Here is a 19,905-nt window from a genome sequence, read left to right on the forward strand (position 1 = left end):
GGCATTAAAAGTGCAAGGTATCCCATTTAAATACAAAACTGCAGAAAGTAAAATAAATTGAAAACAGATAGTAAAAAGGGGTACAACTGTGACTCTGAACATGAAGCCGACTAAATAAAATTAAGCCACACACCTATACGATTGTCCATTAGCTCTAAAAAGCTGCCAGCACAGTTAAAACAGATGTATATAGATTGTAAGCTTGCGAGCAGGGCCTTCCTACCTATATATCTGTCTTTTTTTACCCAGTTTTGTTCTATTAATATTTACAATTGTAAAGCACAATGGAATATGCTGCGCTATATAAGAAACATAATAATAATAATAAATAAATAAATAATGTCAGACAACCCCCCCAAAAAAAAAAAGTTTGCATACGCCATGTGTGTAAAGATGCGTACACACGGGGCAATTTTTTGGACGACTGAACGATAACTATGCCATTATCGTTAAAAAAAAAAAAAAATCAACCAGTTTCTGCCCCAAAACGGGGCGCACCACAAGGAAATACAACTGTTCCTTTTATCATCTCCAATATGTAACATAGTAGGTTAACACTTTATTACCTTCATATTTTTTTCTGGACTTCAGCAGTCCAATTGTATATTAGAACGTATGTTGTAAGTCCACCCATGATTAAGAGGTGGGACTCAATGGACACTATTTAACATCTGGTTACTTAATTTTTACCATACACCTTGATAAAGACCTGTTTGGAGGGTTGAAACGCATTGGTGACTGCTACTTGTACTTTGAAATGTATTCTTCTATAGGGGGAGCAGAATACCCCTATATTTGGAAAGTTGTACCTTTCTTGAAAGGTCAGAAATGGTACACAGCCATTTTTTATTTGTATGAGATTCTTAATAAATGTGAGTGGTATTACGCCATGGTGGCATTCCCTCTTAAGAGAAATCTATGTGCACTGAAGGAGGGCCAGGGCAAAAAATAACCACTAAGAAATTTGGAGTGACCAGAAATCTTCAGGAATGAGCATTTGGTAAACGCAGAAGTGTGATTATCTTGGACAAATTATTTACAACAGTTGTATGGACTAAGAACTGTTGGTATTAGAGTATTTCGTTTTGTGATTGCAATTACACAAGGAATGAGATTTGTTATTTCGAAATAACTACATACCTTGGTTTTTAGGAGCCCTTGGGACTGTTTTACATTTTTTAGTCAGTTTAAGTGATTAGTGAAGATCACCTTAGTCTTGTGCTGCCCTATTCAGTGTGGATCACAATTGTTCTATTTTCTTTTTACAGCTTTGCAATTACATCCTGGACTCCTAAATTGAATCAGGCCCATTATTAATTAAATAAGTTATTAAAGCATATTTGTAAAAGCACTAAATTTTGCACATTAGTAAAGAAATCAATAAATAAAGCACATTTTTTGTTAACAAATAATGTTTTATTAACCGATTTCTGAACTAGTTCTGTGCAGTTGTGCTATAACAAATATTGTGGTTTATTACAGTATTTCTTAAGTAATAATGGACAACATTCAGTGCTTTTACAAATTTATTTTTTTATTAATATATACACAAAAATATATGCCTGCTCCACCTGATAATATATTTGCCAGCCACAGCCCTACACTTTTCTTTTACAGCACTGATCTTATGAATAGAACAGTGCTGTATACAATATACATAATTCTCTCCCTGCCTAGGCTGCATCCACGCCAGGCAAATGGAGCCGCTGTACAGGAAGTCAGCGGCTTCATCTGACCTGCTCACAGGAAGTTCCGGGGCTCAGAACTGAGTGAGTGACGTTAGCCACACCCACACAGCAGGGGAAAGGTTTGTCTCTTGGGCAGTGTCTGCATACACTGCCCGATGTGGCTGACTTTTAGGTACAAAGTATTGCATCGGCCGGACATGCTGGACAATCCTGCATGCTCACCGATCGATATTTTACCCTCGGTCGCCCACATACACTACAATTATCAGGGCGATCCGCTGATATCCAACGGGTCGCCCCAATAAACTGTATATATTGTATGCTCATCTTAAGGAACACACATGCATTGCATATTTGTATTAAACTCTGCATCTAATATTAAACTCTGCATCTCGTGGTGCATCCAAGAAACAGAAAATCCTAAGAACATGGGCATTAAGTCTTTGTTTTTTGTGGCAAACTGGCAATATCAATATTATTGAAAGATGTCAATAGAAAGACGCCAATACAATGGATATTGAAAACCATGGTAGAGTGTTTAGCAGTAGTGGAGAAGAAGAGGACCTATGGCATCTCCAGAGATCCTAAAAGAATAGGGCCACAAGTGAGATAAAATTGTAATATAGGGAGACTCTCCAACAAGCTAAGGGAGTATAGAATGGTTTTTTTTCCATTTGAATAAATAAAATTATGTCTTAAATATAGGTCCATTACTAGCTGAAATTACTGTAGATATTTCAAAAACAACTTAAGGGGCACGTGTCTACTAGCAGACATAGAAACGACTACACGCTTACGACATTGGAATCGTGCAGTTGTTTCACAGTCTGGTGCTGTGCCTACACTGAATGTAGGCACATCAATCATCTCCTAACATGCTCAACCTGATGTTATTGTCAGGTTGACCAGCATGTTCGGGTGATTGATGTCGGAAACGAATAGCAGGAGCGCGCATCGCTGATCGTTTCCGGCATTTACATTCCCGATGTCTGCCCTATTACTGAACTATAGCACGATTACGATGTCGTAATCGTGCAATCGCTCTATGTTATTGGGTAGTGGATACGCGGCTTTAGAATGACAGAATATCAAATAAGCAAGACAAAAATAAATTGTAAGATATTTCCTTTAAGCTGCAGTATTAAACATACTCTAGCCAGGCTGGCAAAATAAAAAGAAATAAATGAAATAAAACAAAGGACTCCTGTATTTGTACATATAAGCCAAGTGGCTACCTTCAGTGTCTATATTTCTATCTTCCTGAAAACAAATTAGAAATCAAGTCTACATTTAATAACTAACTAATGTAACACACTTCAACGCTTGTGGAAACATTTCAAGGGAATACAATGGTAAATTATTTGATATTCTGAGTGCTATAATCAAAGAAGCATCACCAATACCGAAAGTGACAGTGTTATAATAGATAGTAAATGAAAGTAGAAGACAAGTCTATCAAACTCAATCTTTCACACTCATAACCTGTTTATCGGAAAGACAGCAATAAGTCTATTGTCAATTCAAATTGAGAAAAATGTATTCCACCCTCTGTCAATCTGAACTCTCCCACACTGTACTGTGTGCTGAAAAACTTTGATAACGCTGCCTACTATGCACTAGTTTATACACAACCTACAGTATTCACACACACATACATACATTCCCTTTTATTACTTTAAAACTGCATTACTGCTCCAAAATTACCTGCCGTCACAATGGTGGAACACCTGCTTCCTAGCTTTAATATTTATTTTGTAAACTCTGTTATATACTATTGTAATTATGGATATATGAACTATGCAGTATTATGTATAGATTCTCCAGTATAAGTAACAAAGATAGCGGGCCTATGGGTCTATGCTTGGAAATGTGAAGTACACATTATAATTATGTGTATAACATTTGTGTGTACAATCATATTAACATGCATTGTAATTATATGGTTTATAAATGGGCTATACACACCCGTACAGCACAGACACATTTTTTATATATGTATGATTATTTATCTATTAACAGTTTCTTATATAGCGCAGCATATCCCGTTGCGCTTTACAATTGTAAACATTAATAGAACAAAACTGGGTAATAACAGATATATAGGTAGGAAGGCCCTGCTCGCAAGCTTACAATCTATAGATAAATACATTTGAATTACTACCACGGCCCCCTAGAGAAGACAAATTAACCCACAAAGGGATGAATTTCACTTATATAATACCATTATCCTTCACATTAAGTTTTACCACTTGCTTGGCATTGAATTTCATCATTTTTACACATTGGGAGTATATCATACATCCTCTTATTTAAATTGGCATTAAGGAATCCGGTATATATCCTTCTCATTAAATAAATAGGGATGTTTATTATATCCTTGGAATAAATGTAATTATAATAATAAAAATCCTCTATGTTGAGAGATAGGTTAAGGGTGACAATTGACCTTTATTATGGGATATTGGTGTTTGAGATCATTGTACATGGATTATAACTATGATATTTATGATGGAAATTGATTCTATGAGAATTTATATTTCAACTAGCCATACTTCTGCTGCGTACACACGGTATGATAAGATGTCAGATTTTAACGATAATGATCCTATCGTTAAAATCTGACAGTTTCTGGCCCCTGCAAACGATCATATGATGGTCGATGTGCAGCCACGTACGGTAGTTATTGACCAACTGCCGTCATCTGCGCAAGCAGTCAGACCTGGTTGATATCGACCAGGTTAGCTTGCTTACTATAGGGACTGGTCGTTATAGTTGTTAAGGGGTTACTGCATGTGTTGGATGAACATCCAATACATGCAGGCCGATCAGACAATGATGTGTGTACGCAGCATGACACACCTAATTTTCTTTTCAAGAAAACCCTGAAGGCGTCGTGACTGACGAAACACAATGGTTGATTATCGCGAACCAAAAATTGGCGAGATGCAAGTTACAATTAAATGTTCCCAGATTATGGGGTACTAACAGGTTAATGCTCCTAAAAACATTTTATTCGTATGTGTATTTCTGAAATGTTGTATGTATTTTAATAAATTTGTATAAAAGTCAGTGTACTTTGTAAATCATCCCCCACCTCTATATTGGTACCTATTATCCGTAATTATTTAATGATCATCAAATCAAATTATTGGTGACAAACCAAAGAAAAATATCTAGCGCTCCTAAGGTCTTTTATTTATTATAATAAAGGTACAATATTGTCCATTATACACTAGGCTACATTTATAGGTTGAGAAACATCCGTCTAATTGTTCAAGTAAAAATGTTTTAAGAACTACTTGGTATGTACTGATCCTTTTTTTCTAATAAATGTATTGAAAATGAACATTAGCCCCTATAAAGTAGTATATTCTACATTTTTCTATAAACTTTTGAGTGTCATTTTTTGGGCCCTTCCCGACTAAGGGACAGAAAATAAACTTATTTTATTGAGGGTGTATTTAGACCCAATCACTACAATATAAGGGTTATAACAACCACCTGGTAAGTACTAAAATAAGTAAATAAATTCATGATAAATTATGTATTTATTTTTTCTTTAAACATGTGACTATATTGAAAATAAATACCAAATTGTATTAATATAATATTAATTGTCTGCATCTCCTATTAGGCTTCTAAGAGCTTTTCTAGGAATTTCTCCCTATTAAAAGGGACGGAAAATAATCTTATACCACTGAGTGTTCTAACCAGTTCCATATCACAGTGTTTATTCAGACCAGTTCCGTATTTGGTATGTACTTTTACTATAGGTCTTGTCAGTACACTCTGGAGATGTTATAACATATTATTTATATCTTCAGACATATGACATTACACAGTAAATTTTGGTATTAAGGTTATTAATTTATAAATAACCAATCAATATTGGCAAACTAAATATATACTGGTGCTCTCCAAAAACAAAAAAACTTTAATTGTTACAGATAGGTTCTCACTGGCAAGGGGCCTTTCTGGAGATTAGCTGCCCATAACCAATATAAAGAAAGAAAAATGAAGACAAGGTTATATATTTGCACATTCTAGGTATCATTTTTTCATATATGTACGAGTAAGTCCTCCAACAATCTCCAGACGGTACTCAGGGATTTCATTAAGAATACTTTTATTAAGGTTTGTGCATGGTTGAAAAAATAAAATAAAATATTATAAATTATTCACACACATAAGCCGGCACTCCATATATAAGTCAATAACCTTGGTGCACTTCCAGAGATGCCAACATTAAGTCCTGTATAAGGCAGCACTCAACTGCTTACAAATCAATGATCTCTTGCACATCCATTACTCCAGCGATTCAGATGTTAATTACATCTTTCTTCAACATCTTATACACACATACACCAAAAAAATACACATATATACATACATAAAAAAAATACACATATATACATACACCAAAAAAATACACATATATACATACACCAAAAAAAAAAATTATATATATATATATATATATATACATACATACACACACACACACACACATATATATATATATACATACATATACATATATACACACACACACACACAAGTACTGTGATTACCTGGTCTTGGCACTGGCTGTGCAGCAGGGGTCTGAGCTTTCCTGGCAGATGCACCTTCCTACAAAAGAGAATCAAATATTCATTTTTTTCTTATGATAATGGGAATCATTTTGAATTGCATTTGAGCCAACACACAGACAGATCATTAGCAGACAGTATCAGAATATGCAACATACACACCCTAAGGAACCCACCATTTTATTCAATGATACATTCACACAATTTGATATATTTCATATATCACACTGCATAAACGCAATGGGTATGTAAAGCCAGCTGTCGGGATGCCTCCTTTCAGAATACCAACAGCAGCATCCCGATAGTTGGTATCCCGACAGGGGTTGGGTAAGTATACTTACCCTCTCCCCTTCCCCCCCCCCCTTACTGTAGCCTATACCTAACCTTCCCCCCTTCAAGCCTAAACCTAACCCCCCTTCAGTGCTGCCTAACCCTCCCCCCCCCCAAAACCTAACCCTGCTACGCTCAAGTAAAAGTAACCCCCCCCCCCCCCGAAGCCAATGCTAAGGGCGCCCCTTACCTCGATCTGGCTGGCATCCCAGCATCAGGATTAGGATGGGCGTCGGTATTTTGATGCCCATCTTAAGTCCCTTGTTAGGCTTCCCCTGTCGGGACTTAGACAGGCGGCATCACGGCCAGCGGTCTCAGAACTACATCCCTACATAAAAAATTTGCCACGTTACACTCCTTACAGCATATTTTTTTCACTTTCCGCAATAAGTTTTGAGAATAAAATGTGTTCCAAAATCTAAAAATGGATTACAAGACAATAGCAAACAAATTTTTTTTTCTTTTTTAATATTAGAATAAAGTAGCAAAATAACAACGGTTCTGCACTTTTTTGATTAACATTAATAGGTAGAAAAATAATAATGGTTCAGCGCAATCCAAGCTAGCATGCCATGACCAGAAGACAAAGCCAACAGGATTCAAGTGTTCAATTAACTAAACGGCTGATTTGTTAATAGCAAAGGATTTATTCACTGCTGCAAGATCAACTGAGGATTTGAGAAAATCCTGGTGGAGACCATGTGAGCCCCAGCTTGGCGCATTCCAGAGTGAAGAAAAAAAATCATGAGGGGCTGAGGTCATTGATTCCTATCAGAAAATAACAGCAACAACATGTGTGAAGTACTTTATGCTTTGCATAACTAGTGTACTCTCCAGGAAAATAGTAGAATCAACTTGCATCTAAAGGAGTGGAAAGATTAAAAACGTAACATAGTGCACATATATATATATATATATATATATGTGCACTATGTTATGTTTTTAATATATATATATATTTTTTTTTTTTTCGTACTGCTGAGTTTTGCACAAAGTTTCAAATAATATAAACCAAAGTAGCACACTGGTAGTGCTAACCACCTAATCAATTTAGCAAATTATGTATCCAAAATATTTTCTCAACTCAGAGCAACTTCTTCCTCAGGTAACCTGCATTTGTTGGATACACCTGACTACTTTCCACTGGTTTTACATTTAGTACTATATGTTTGTATGTTTATGATAGGTCTCGGTCATATTAGAGTTTTAAAAAAATAGAGACATGCCAAGTTTGTGCTTGACATTGCGTTTTGTCATCGTGTTAAAAAAAAGGGGGAGGAAAATACATAAATAATGTATTATTATATAATGTAATAATGGGTATGTGGCCTCTGGAAAATAATGGCTATATACATCAGCTTGTTAAAGTTGAAAAACTTCAAAAATGAAATATATTAAAAGCGCCCTGCCCTCACAGCCTGCGGGTGCCATCTTCACCCGCGGGTCGTAGTGTCCTGTGGCTGGGTAAATGTGCGGTGGCCCGGTCACCGCCGGTGAATAGACGCCGTGCGCACCCTCCTCCGTGGATATGTGTCCCCGGTACATAAATAAAAATATCAGCGGCACTCAAGACGTCTTAGAATATGTTAAAAAACGGTGCGTTTATTATCGATGTTTCGGGGTACGGCAACCCCTTCTTCAGGATACACAACAAGCAGTGATGTACAAGAAAAGTGCATTAAATATCTTACCCCCTCAGTGCCCTCAAGCAGCCTCCAACAGCATCACTGCCCGAACTATCCACTTCCGATTGCGGCATCCTCATACCTGGAAGTGACACCATCCAGCCTCAGTCAGCTGCCAAGGAAATGCTGTAAACAAGCAGTGCATAAATAATACATTTGTGTATTTAATGTATTTATTGTTTATGCACTGTTTACAGCACTTCCATGGTAGCCAACTGGTATCGGAGGATGCCACAACCAGAAGTGGATAGTCCAGATGTCGGGCGGTGATGCTGTTGGAGGCTGCTTGAGGGCACTGAGGGGGGTAAGATATTTAATGCACACTTTTTATAATAGGTGCGTTTAAAGTCACAATGCGATGTGACTAGGGTGCACCAGCAGACTTTGATGGCGTATGAGGCTAGATAAGCAAGGACACATTTGTACATACACACACATGCACGCAAGTATGAATATCATCGATATAGATATAAATATATCTGTCACTATAGCTTTTTTTAATTTTGATATCATTTGACTTGGCTCATGACAAACATGCTATTTCTCACTATTACACAAGTGGCATATACATGCTTTCATTGTTATTATTACAAGGTATTCATAAAGCGCACACAAATTTCACAGCACATTTACAGATTCATAAAATGTGAATTTGTTTATTCCTGTGCTGTAATTGTTTTATCTGTAGCGAGCCTGATGCATGTGTCCCCCAAACCATATGAAGGACAGCAGACTACTTTAAAATTATTTTTATTTAGAGAAAATATATATATATATATATATATATATATATATATAAAAGAGAGAGAGAGAGAGAGAGAGAGAGAGAGAGAGAGATCGAGATCGAGATCTATCTATCTCTCTCTACACAGTTCTGACGGCATTCTGCATATCCACAGCAACATGATCCTGTGCCAGAATCAAACAAACGAATATCTCCACCAAGTGAACGGCACTAGGACACCATATATATGAAGCAAAAGACTTGTATTGAAATGATCAACAGTTTCGGAGCTTCCGCCCCTTCATCAGGACCATGATACTGTGTGTGTACATATATACACACACATACACAGTATCAGTCAAAAGTTTGGACACCCCTTCTCATCAATTGTTTTTGTTTATTTAAATTATTTTCAACATAGTAGATTAATACTGAAGACATCAAAACTATGAAAGAACACACATGGAATTATGTTGTAAACAAAAAAAGTGTTAAACCAAAATATGTTTTATATTTTAGATGCCTCAAAGTAACCCCTTTTGATTGGATGACAGTTTTGCACACTCTTGGCATTCTCTCAATCAGCTTCATGAGGTAGTCTCCTGGAATGGTTTTGAATTAACAGGTGTGCCTTGTCAAGAGTCAATCTGTGAAATTACTTGCCTTCTTAATGTGTTTGAGACCATCAGTTGTGCTGTGCAGAGGTAGTGTTAGTACACAGTGGACACCAATATTTGACTACTGTTGTAATCCATATTATGGCACCAACCACTCAAATCAGTAAAGAGAAACGACAGTCCATCATTACTTTAAGACATGAAGGTCAGTCGATACAGAAAATTTCAAGAACTTTGAATGTATCCTCAAGTGCAGTTGCAAAAACCATCAAACGCTATGATGAAACTGGTTCTCATGAGGACTGCCCCAGGAAAGGAAGACCAAGAGTTGCTGCAGAGGATAAGTTCATTAGTTACCAGCCTCAGAAACTGATACTTAACAGCACCTCAGATTAGAGACCACATAAAGTCTTCATAGAGTTCAAGTAGCAGACAAATCTCAACATTAACTGTTCAGAGGAGTCTGCGTGAATCAGGCCTTCATGGTCATATTACTGCGAAGAAGCCACTACTGAGGATGAACGACAAGAAGAAGAGAATTGTTTGGGTCAAGAAACACATGGAATGGACATTAGACCAGTGGAAATCTGTACTTTGGTCTGATGAGTCCAAATTCAAGATTTTTGGTTTCAACCACCATGTCTTTGTGAGACGCAGAGAATGTGAGTGGATGGTTTCTGCATGTGTAATTCCCACTGTGAAGCATCGAGGAGGTGGTGTGATGGTGTGGGGGTGCTTTGCTGGTGACACTGTTCGCGATTTATTCAAAATTCAAGGCACACTTAACCAGCATGGCTACCACAGCATTATGCAGCGCCATGCCATTCCATCTGGTTTGCTCTTACTGGGACCATCATTTGCTTTTCAACAAGACAATGACCCCAAACACACCTCCAGGCTATGTAAGGGCTACATGACCAAGAAGGAAAGTGATGGAGTGCTGCGTCAGATGACCTGGCCTCCACAATCACCCGACCTAAACCCAATTGAGCTGCCTGGGATGAGTTAGACCGCAGAGTGAAGGAAAAGCAGCCAACAAGTGCTCAGCACCTCTGGGAACTCCTTCAAGACTGTTGGAAAACCATTCCAGGATTACCTCATGAAGCTGATTGAGAGAATGCCAAGAGTGTGCAAAGCTGTCATCCAGGCAAAAGGGAGCTACTTTGAGGAATCTAAAATATAAAACATGATTTGTTTACAACATAATTCCATGTGTGTTCTTTCATAGTTCTGATGTCTTCAGTATTAATCTACTATGTTGAAAATAATTTAAACAAACAAAAACCATTAAATGAGTAGGTGTGTCCAAACTTTTGACTGGTACTATACATACACAGTATAATAAATTATATATACACAGAGAGAGAGAGAGAGTTGCATTATCCAGCCGGGGGTTAAATGACAGGCGTCTATTTGTAGACGCCTGTCATTTTCCCGACGCCGGGACACCGGCATCCCGATTGAAGGGATGCTGGGCGCCGCGAGCAGATAGCCGCAGGGGGGAGGGTTAGGTTTAGGATACCCGGGGGTTACTTAGGGTTAGGCACCCCACCGAGGAGGTTAGGGTAGGCAACCCCGGGGTTTGGGACTTGGGGTTAGGAACCCCCCCCGGGGGGCTTAGGTTTAGGCAGCGGGGAAGGGGGGGGGATAGTGACTTGGGGGGGGGGGGGTATGGGAGGTTAGGGTTAGGCACCCCTAAGGAGGGTTAGGGGGTTAGGTTAGGTTATTTCATACTTACCTTAACGACGATTGGGATTTCCAGCGCTGTCGTGCTTCCGCTGCCGGGAACTCTGCTTTTGTTGGCCAGGCGCTGCCGGGAATCGAACTGCCGGCCAGGGGGCACCGATCCCATACACACAGTTCAAAAAGTTTGGGGTCACCCAGACAATTTCGTGTTTTACATGAAAACTGACTTTTGTTTATCAAATGAGTTGCAAAATGAATAGAACATATAGTCAAGACATTGGTAAGGATAGAAATAATGATTTTTTTTAAACATAATTTTGTCCTTCAACCTTTGCTTTCGTCAAAGAATGCTCCTTTTACAGCAATTACAGCATTGCACACTTTTGGCATTCTAGCTGTTAATTTGTTGAGGTAATCTGACTAAATTTCACCCCATGCTTCCTGAAGCACCTCCCACAAGTTAGATTGGCTTGATGGGCACTTCATGCGTACCATACGGTCAAGCTGCTCCCACAACAGCTCAATGAGGTTGAGATCTGGTGACTGCGCTGGCCACTCCATTACAGACAGAATACCAGCTGCCTGCTTCTTCCCTAAATAGTTCTTGCATAATTTGGAGGTGTGCTTTGGGTCATTGTCCTATTGGGAGGAGTGATAGCCTTCCTTATTCAAAATCCCTTTTACCTTGTACAAATCTCCCACTTTGCCAACACCAAAGCAGCCCCAGACCATCACATTACCTCCACCATGCTTGACAGATGGCGTCAGGCACTCTTCCAGCATCTTTTCACTTGTTCTGCGTCTCACAAATGTTCTTCTGTGTGATCCAAACAACTCAAACTTCGATTCACCTGTCCATAACACTTTTTTTCAATCTTCCTCTGTCCAATGTGTGTTCTTTTGTCCATATTAATCTTTTCCTTTTATTAGCCAATCTCAGATATGGCTTTTTATTTGCCAATCTGCCTAGAAGGCCAGCATCCCGGAGTCGCCTCTTCACAGTAGACGTTGACAATGGCGTTTTGCGGGTACCATTTAATGAAGCTGCCAGTTGAGGACTTGTGACTTATTTCTGAAACTAGAGAGACTAATGTACTTGTCTTCTTGAACAGTTGTGCACCGGGGCCTCCCACTTCTCTTTCTACTCTGGTTAGAGCCTGTTTGTGCTCTTCTCTGAAGAGATTAGTACACACCGTTGTAGGAATGTTCAGTTTCTTGGCAATTTCTCTTTTTCTGGCCATTTGGAGAGTATAATCAAACCCACAAATGTGATGCTCCAGATCAACTAGCTCAAAGAAAAGCCAGTTTTATAGCTTCTCTAACGAGCAAACCAGTTTTCAGCTCTGCTAACATAATTGCACAAGGGTTTTCTAATCATCCATTAGTCTTTTAACGCGCTTAGCAACCACAATGTACCATTAGAACACTGGAGTGATGGTTGCTGGAAATGGGCCTCTATACACCTATGTAAATATTACTTTAAAAACCAGACATCTGTAGCTAATATAGTCATTTACCACTTTAACAATGTATAGAGTGTATTTCTGATTAATTTAATGTTATCTTCATTGAAACCCCCCCCGCCCCCAAAAAAGTGCTTTTCTTTGAAAAAGGACATTTCTACGTGACCCCGAACTTTTGAAAGGTGGTGTGTGTGTAATATATATATATATATATATATATATATATATAATCAATCCATAGCCTGCACTCACATCATATCTATTAACTTCAGCTTGCGGGGTGCAATCCTCAAACCACAGAAATGGGCACGATATATATCCAATTGTTTCTTCCATGCATAGGAAATAACAGAGGGCACTCACCAGAAGTACAAAATTCATGCTTTTTAATTCATCACTGGCAAAGGAGTTGTCGACGTTTCAGTCCCGGAGGACCTTCTTCAAGACATCAAAACCATAGTGCATAACATCATAGTGCATACTATCACATCACCAGATCAAGTACATAAGTGTAAAAATCAATCTCCACTTATACCCAGAATAATCACACATAACGCAACTCACCCTAGAAGCCCAGGGATAAACATCATGCAGAGCAGCTGCGGAGACCGGAAACCAGGTGCCGTGAACCGGAAGTCACGTCACACCCCTCTTCGGTTACTAGGCAACCGATATGTTTAAGATTTGGTCCACGTCTATACGCCATTAATGGCGGCGTCTTTCCAATATTTTTCAAAGCTGGATCTGACGACAATATCGACCAATGTTTTCTAATGCTCTTCTTAACCACACTAGATTTTGTATCATATGTGCTTACATAGACCATACGTGTGTCATTTTTTGATGTTCCCAACTTATCTTGACCTTGTATGTAACGTACTCTGGCTTTTTTAAGGCACCTCTGGATAGTTTTGGTCTTATATCCGCGCTCCAAAAATCTTGTCTTCATCTCTGTCAATTGTTTTTGTGTGTTTCTATCATCTGTGTTGTTTCTGAATACACGGAGAAATTGTGAGATGGGCAGACTCTCTTTGAGATGAACGGGATGAAAACTTGAGGCCTGTAAAAATGTATTCCTGTCCGTATCCTTTTTATACAAGGTGGTTCCCAACAATGCACCGTCTTTATAGATTGTCAAATCAAGAAAATTGATCTTATTCTCATCAATCTGAAATGTAAAACGGACTAGATTGTCCAAACCATTTAAATGGGTCATCATGTCTAGAAAGCCCTCTCGTGTGCCGCTCCAAACTAAAAAAACGTCATCTATAAATCTCTTAAAGAAAGAAATATACGGCTGGAACAGCGGAAAAATATACTTAGTCTCGTACTCGGTCATATAAATATTCGCATAAACCGGAGCGAGATTCGAACCCATCGCTGTCCCAGACCGTTGTAAGTAATAGTCCTTTCCATATAGGAAAACATTAGTACTTAACACCAATTCAGTCATCTCTAAAATGAATTCAACTGGGGGATGATCCATAGATTCATATATGGGGTCAACTCTGGATAATACCTCACGCAGAGCACTAAGTCCACCAGCGTGAGGGATTATGGTATACAGTGAACATACGTCCATCGTGACTAAAAAACTGTTAGTGGGAAACTCACCCACCTCATTCAATTTTACCAAAAAATCCCCCGTGTCTCTAATATAACTCAAACCCATTGTGGCATAGGGTTGTAATATGGTGTCAATGTAGATAGCCAGGGGTTGTAGCAAAGAACCCCTCGCAGAGATTATAGGTCTCCCCGGTGGATGCAGGGGATCCTTGTGGATCTTGGGGAGTGTATATATGATCGGTGTTATTGGGTACTCAACCGTTAAAAACTCGGCAATATCCTTATCAATCCAGTTGTTAACCAGCCCTATGGTGATCAAATCTACTCGTTTTTTTATTTTATCAATGGGATTATATTGCAACATTACGTAAGTATCAGTGTCAGCCAGTTGCCTCATTATTTCTTTATTGTAATCAGACCAATCCTGAATTACAATAGCTCCCCCCTTGTCGGCTGGTCTGAAGACCAGATTCAAATTGTTCCTAAGAGAACATAGAGCCTCTCTCTCCTCCTTTGTCAAATTGTCAAAACATCTTGGACCGACATCCTTCAAAATGTCAAAATCAGTTAATCTCAAAAAAGTTTTAAGACTCGCATTATTGGAGGGGGGATCAAAGGAAGATGGCTTCTTCAACTTGTTCCCCTCTCGCAATACATCAGGGGATGTTGAGAAAAATTCCCTTAAACGAACCTTCTGTCCAAATTTATAGTGATCAATGCTCCACTTAAAATCATTACACCTATATGTTGGTACAAAGGTGAACCCTTTAGACAACAATCTCATCTCTGTTATAGAAAGGGGAGTACTAGATAAATTAAATATCGAATTTATCTCCTCCTCCTTCTGTACCTTCTTCTTGTAACCCCCCCTCCGCGTCTGTTTTCTGTGCCTCTGTTGTGATTTATTATACTTGATGCCCCTAAAAAACCACTCGGTGGTCTATTCCCAGGGTTATCAGTATCAGAGGTGGATATAGATGATATAGTATCCACGGTCGGGAAGCTGGTACGCGTATTCACTTTAATAAATCTCTGAGTCTGTTTTGAACTTTGATCACCTGTGAGCCACCTATTATACAGTGTGATTTTTATAATCATTATTGACAGTGGCCAGTTTCTTACGTTTAAAGGCCACTAATTTTTTTGTGTGTGTCAATTTGATTTGTGAGCTTATCAAACCACTTATCTGATTTATCATTCAGGAGGGTCTGTTCATGGGTTCCCTTAAACTGATCAATGTCCTCTTTAGTTTTTTTAATTCGGACCCAACCTCCTCCACAACAAGTAAAATGAGGTCTAGAGAACACTTATTCAACACTGCGCACCATCGGCTGCAAAAAATCGGATTGTTGCGGCCGATAGTGGGCACGTTATTCACCCTAAAACCTCGTGGGATCTGTTTGGTACGGAAATATTCGGACAAAAATTGTCCATGTAATTCAAGATCAATTTCTCTGCGTTTAAGCCTCAGTAGACGGTAATACAAGTCCACTGAAGTTTCCGCAGGAAGATCCTGAAATTCAAATTGATTAAAGAGGAATTTATCTGCATCATCTGTGAGAGATAATACTCCACATTCAGCTTGTGCGAGTAACTCATCATCCAAAAAAGTAGAGACTGCTTGTGACATCAAATTATCACCATATACACTATGATAATTAATCTCTATTGGACCGGCACTTGAGAGACAACAATACAATACATTTAAACTAATTCACATATGACACATTATACAACAACATATAATTTAAAAATATATTATGTACTTGATCTGGTGATGTGATAGTATGCACTATGATGTTATGCACTATGGTTTTGATGTCTTGAAGAAGGTCCTCCGGGACTGAAACGTCGACAACTCCTTTGCCAGTGATGAATTAAAAAGCATGAATTTTGTACTTCTGGTGAGTGCCCTCTGTTATTTCCTATGCATGGAAGAAACAATTGGATATATATCGTGACCATTTCTGTGGTTTGAGGATTGCACCCCGCAAGCTGAAGTTAATAGATATGATGTGAGTGCAGGCTATGGATTGATTATAATATATATATATATATATATATATATATATATATATACATATACATATATATATATACACACACACATACACACATTATATATACACACAATATATATATATATACACATATACACACACACACCAAGGGCACCCCAGATGGTCGAGTGCCGTGGATTGAGCCTGTCGTTTATTTAAATTTTGTGGTCACACTTGCTAGGGCACCCTGTTTTTCAAATGTAAGACAAACTTTTTTCTTTTTCCAGGTGCTTATTAACTGATAGCCCTGGGTGTGATCCTGTCTCTTTAAGGCAGGACCCAGTTTCATGTTTACAATGTATGCAAGCTTGAGCCAAAGATGGCAGATCAAGTTCATTTATCTGAGAATCAGTGTAGGGACTGGCTAGATAGGAATGACCGTGAAGCGGTGGCCAGCTTAACAAATTATTGCAATATTTTGGAACCAACATTCCCTATGTTCAAAGGAGTTGCAGTTTGAAAAGCATGTGAGTGCTTTGTTTGTATGATATTTTTTATGTAGACGGTGTGGTCACATACCAAGGGCACCCCAGATGGTCGAGTGCTGTGGATTGAGCCTGTCATATATATATATACACATACACATACACACACATATATATACATCTATACAAATAATACATAGTGTTCTCCCCAGGCTGTTTTTTTGCGGGTGCACCCCCTGGCGAGAAACAGCCTACCACCCGTCACTTTGGGAGCCTGCAATTGTGGACAGTATCTGTATAAAAAAAATATGAGATATGGTAAGAACTTACCCTTATCTCCATTTCTACGAAGTCCATAGGGTTCCGCAGGATACCTTGGGGGATAGGCGGATGGGGGCAGACATCGGGCACCTCAGAGTTAATTTTCAGCCTCCCAGGATGCACTGGGGTCCCTCTCCTGTACCCCGCCCCCGAGCCAAGGCATCCTCAGTTTGCTCGGCTCTGAGTCAGATAACCATTTCAGAGGGGGGCTGTTAACAGCCCCTGAAGTTGTTTCAAGGCAGCTTTTGCTGCGCAATGACGAGTGATAGCACAGACAGTCATCACAGACGTCCATGCTTTTGCTCCTTCACCCCGCCGGACCAGAGACGCCAGTACTGATCCTGGGATCCTGGTGGGTGTATGGGGCCCCAGCTAGCAGTAACACTGGATTATCCCTGACCGTGGCCGGATTCACGGGGGTTCAGGTAAGTGGCGCGGTCCCGCGGAGGGTACCCGCCGATTCAGTCTTTATTGGTCCTCAGGCAGGGGGCTCCCTGGGGATAGGCTGCGTGTGGAGCCAGGTACTGATCCTGCGCTTTCCACTAGACCACCAGGGACAGCGGGCTGTAGCAGTGTGGAAATGCTCCAGCGTCCCAGGGGTTAATAGCATGCCAGGGGAGAGTGCCTTCCCCGTATCACAGGCGACGCCTCCCCCACTGCATAGTGCCTTTCCATAGCGGTCTGGCGGGCTGTATCAGCGCTCCTCTCCTGGGCCCGCCTCCTCTCAGTTCCTCGGTGGCCATTTTTCTATAAGGAAGTGCGCGAGCGCTGCTGGCTGGTGATACAGGTGGCATCATGGTCCGGGTCCCCTGCATACCTCTCCTCCGATTAAGGTCGGCGTATGCAGCACTGTCTCAGTAGTTGAGGGAAAGTGCTTATAGTACAGGGAACGATTCCTGCATTGTATGGGACTATATGCTGGTGCTGTCTGACTGTTTCTGTTTCTCACTGTCAGCCATTTTACTATCCCTGTTCTTTCTGCTACAAGCTCATGCGGTGTTGCAGGATGCTTATTGCCTCACAGTAAACTAGTTTTTTGGTGTGTGGGGTCACATACACAACGTTCATTCTCATCATGTCTGGGAGTGAACGCGATTACCCCCTTCTGCTTAAGTGTACCATATGCAGGTTACACATAGCGGAGGGAGTAGGGGACACTGAGGGGCTATGTAAGATGTGTGCTGCTACCCCATGCACTGTTTCAGCCCTGGAGCCTGTTCAGAAACCACCCTGGGCTTACGACATTGTGGGTCATCTAACGACCCCCCCCCTGCGCTTCCCCAATTGGGGTCCTCGCAGCAGGCGGTGGTCTCCTCGCCCATGCAGGGGTTCCTCAGGCAGTTGTTAGTACCCCAGTGTCCCCCGCTACCGGCCCCCCCCCCCAGGCCTCTCAAGAGCCTGCGTGGGTAAATACATTGTCCAACAAGGTACAGTACCTGAAGGACGTTTTACAGGGGGAGTCACCATTGCAGCCTTATAAACTGCCATTACAATTGACAGATAGCTCAGTATGATGACGTCATCTGTTGACGGTGAGATTCATGACTTATCAGACCAGGAGCCCCTTCAAGCTAAAGAGGTCAAGAATATATATATACCCGGCCTAATATGGGCAGTCCGTGTGGCCTTGGTTATTGATGAGGATTCCCCGGTGACTAAATCCAAATAGTCCTTTAAGGATGTTAAGGGTGATGCCACTGTATTTCCCCTATCTGGTCAGTTAGTGGATCATTTAGAGGAGGTGTGGAGAACTCCGGGTGAGCGGTTCCAGCCTCAAAGACGTTTGGCTTTTACATACCCTTTTGCGGATAATTACTTCTCAAAATGGAAACCCGCCCCAGGTAGATTCTCATGTTACACGCCTAGTGAAGAGTGCAACATTGCCCATGCCCTCCATGTCTTCCTTAAAGGATGTTACGGAGGAAAAGTGGAACTTTGTTTGAAATCCTTTTATTCCTTTGCTGGAGGGGCTTCCAGACCCGCTATGGCCATGAGTTGGGTTGCCAGAGCCATGGAGCGCTGGGCGGGATGCCTTGGAAGCGTCTCTCACCATGGACTCCTCAGCTGAACAGTTGGAGTTGGTGGGCAATCTCAGAGACTCGGCCATATATATCACTTCTAGAATTTCCTCGGCAGCAGTGGCGGCACGCTGCTCCCTGTGGTTGCGCTCATGGAGAGCTGATGCAGACTCCAAGAAAGGGTTGGAATGCTTACCCTTTAATGGTGAGGTCCTCTTTTGCCCTGATCTGGACAAAATTGTGAGTATGTTGGCAGCAGCTAAGTCTGCATGTCTACCGTCAGCCACAGTTCCTTCAGGGTCTGGGACTTTGTCCTTTCGGGCCCAGGGTAAGTCCAAAGTACAGTCCTTTCCTAGACAGTCAGTGGCCAGGAAAACTACCAAGCCAAAGAAACAGGCTTTGGAGTACAAGACACCCAGCTTCCAAATCTGTTGAAAAGCCCTCCCCCTGGAAGACCCCAGGGTGGGAGGCCGACTTCTTCAGTTCGCCCAGTGCTGGTATCAAGACTACCACAGATACTTGGATAAGAGAAGTGGTCTGTCACGGGTACGCCCTCTCCTTCCGCAGAAGGCTTCCAAACCGTTTTTTCACCACGGGCTTTCAGTCAGATCAAGACAAGGCCCTGGAATTCCGGAAAGTATTGCACTCTATGCTCCAAGCTGGGGTTATAGTGCCTGTTCTGTCCCCTCTTAAGGGAACGGGGCATTGCTCCAACTTCTTTCTGGTTCAGAAA

The 19,905-nt window shown here is 40.6% G+C and overlaps 1 protein-coding gene across 1 annotated transcript in view; it reads right to left on the minus strand.

Moving 5' to 3' along the window:
- Positions 1 to 19,905, minus strand: part of CDC73 (cell division cycle 73) — a 149,057-nt gene that overhangs the window by 35,602 nt on the left and 93,550 nt on the right. Inside the window, exon 11 of the mRNA XM_088453907.1 lies at positions 6,260 to 6,317. Within this exon, the coding sequence (XP_088310033.1) occupies positions 6,260 to 6,317 (58 nt within the window). The remainder of the gene's footprint in view (positions 1 to 6,259; positions 6,318 to 19,905) is intronic.

This window comes from Taudactylus pleione, unplaced genomic scaffold, assembly GCF_031769625.1.
Source record: "Taudactylus pleione unplaced genomic scaffold, aTauple2 ptg000602l, whole genome shotgun sequence".
NCBI classification, from domain to species: domain Eukaryota; kingdom Metazoa; phylum Chordata; class Amphibia; order Anura; family Myobatrachidae; genus Taudactylus; species Taudactylus pleione.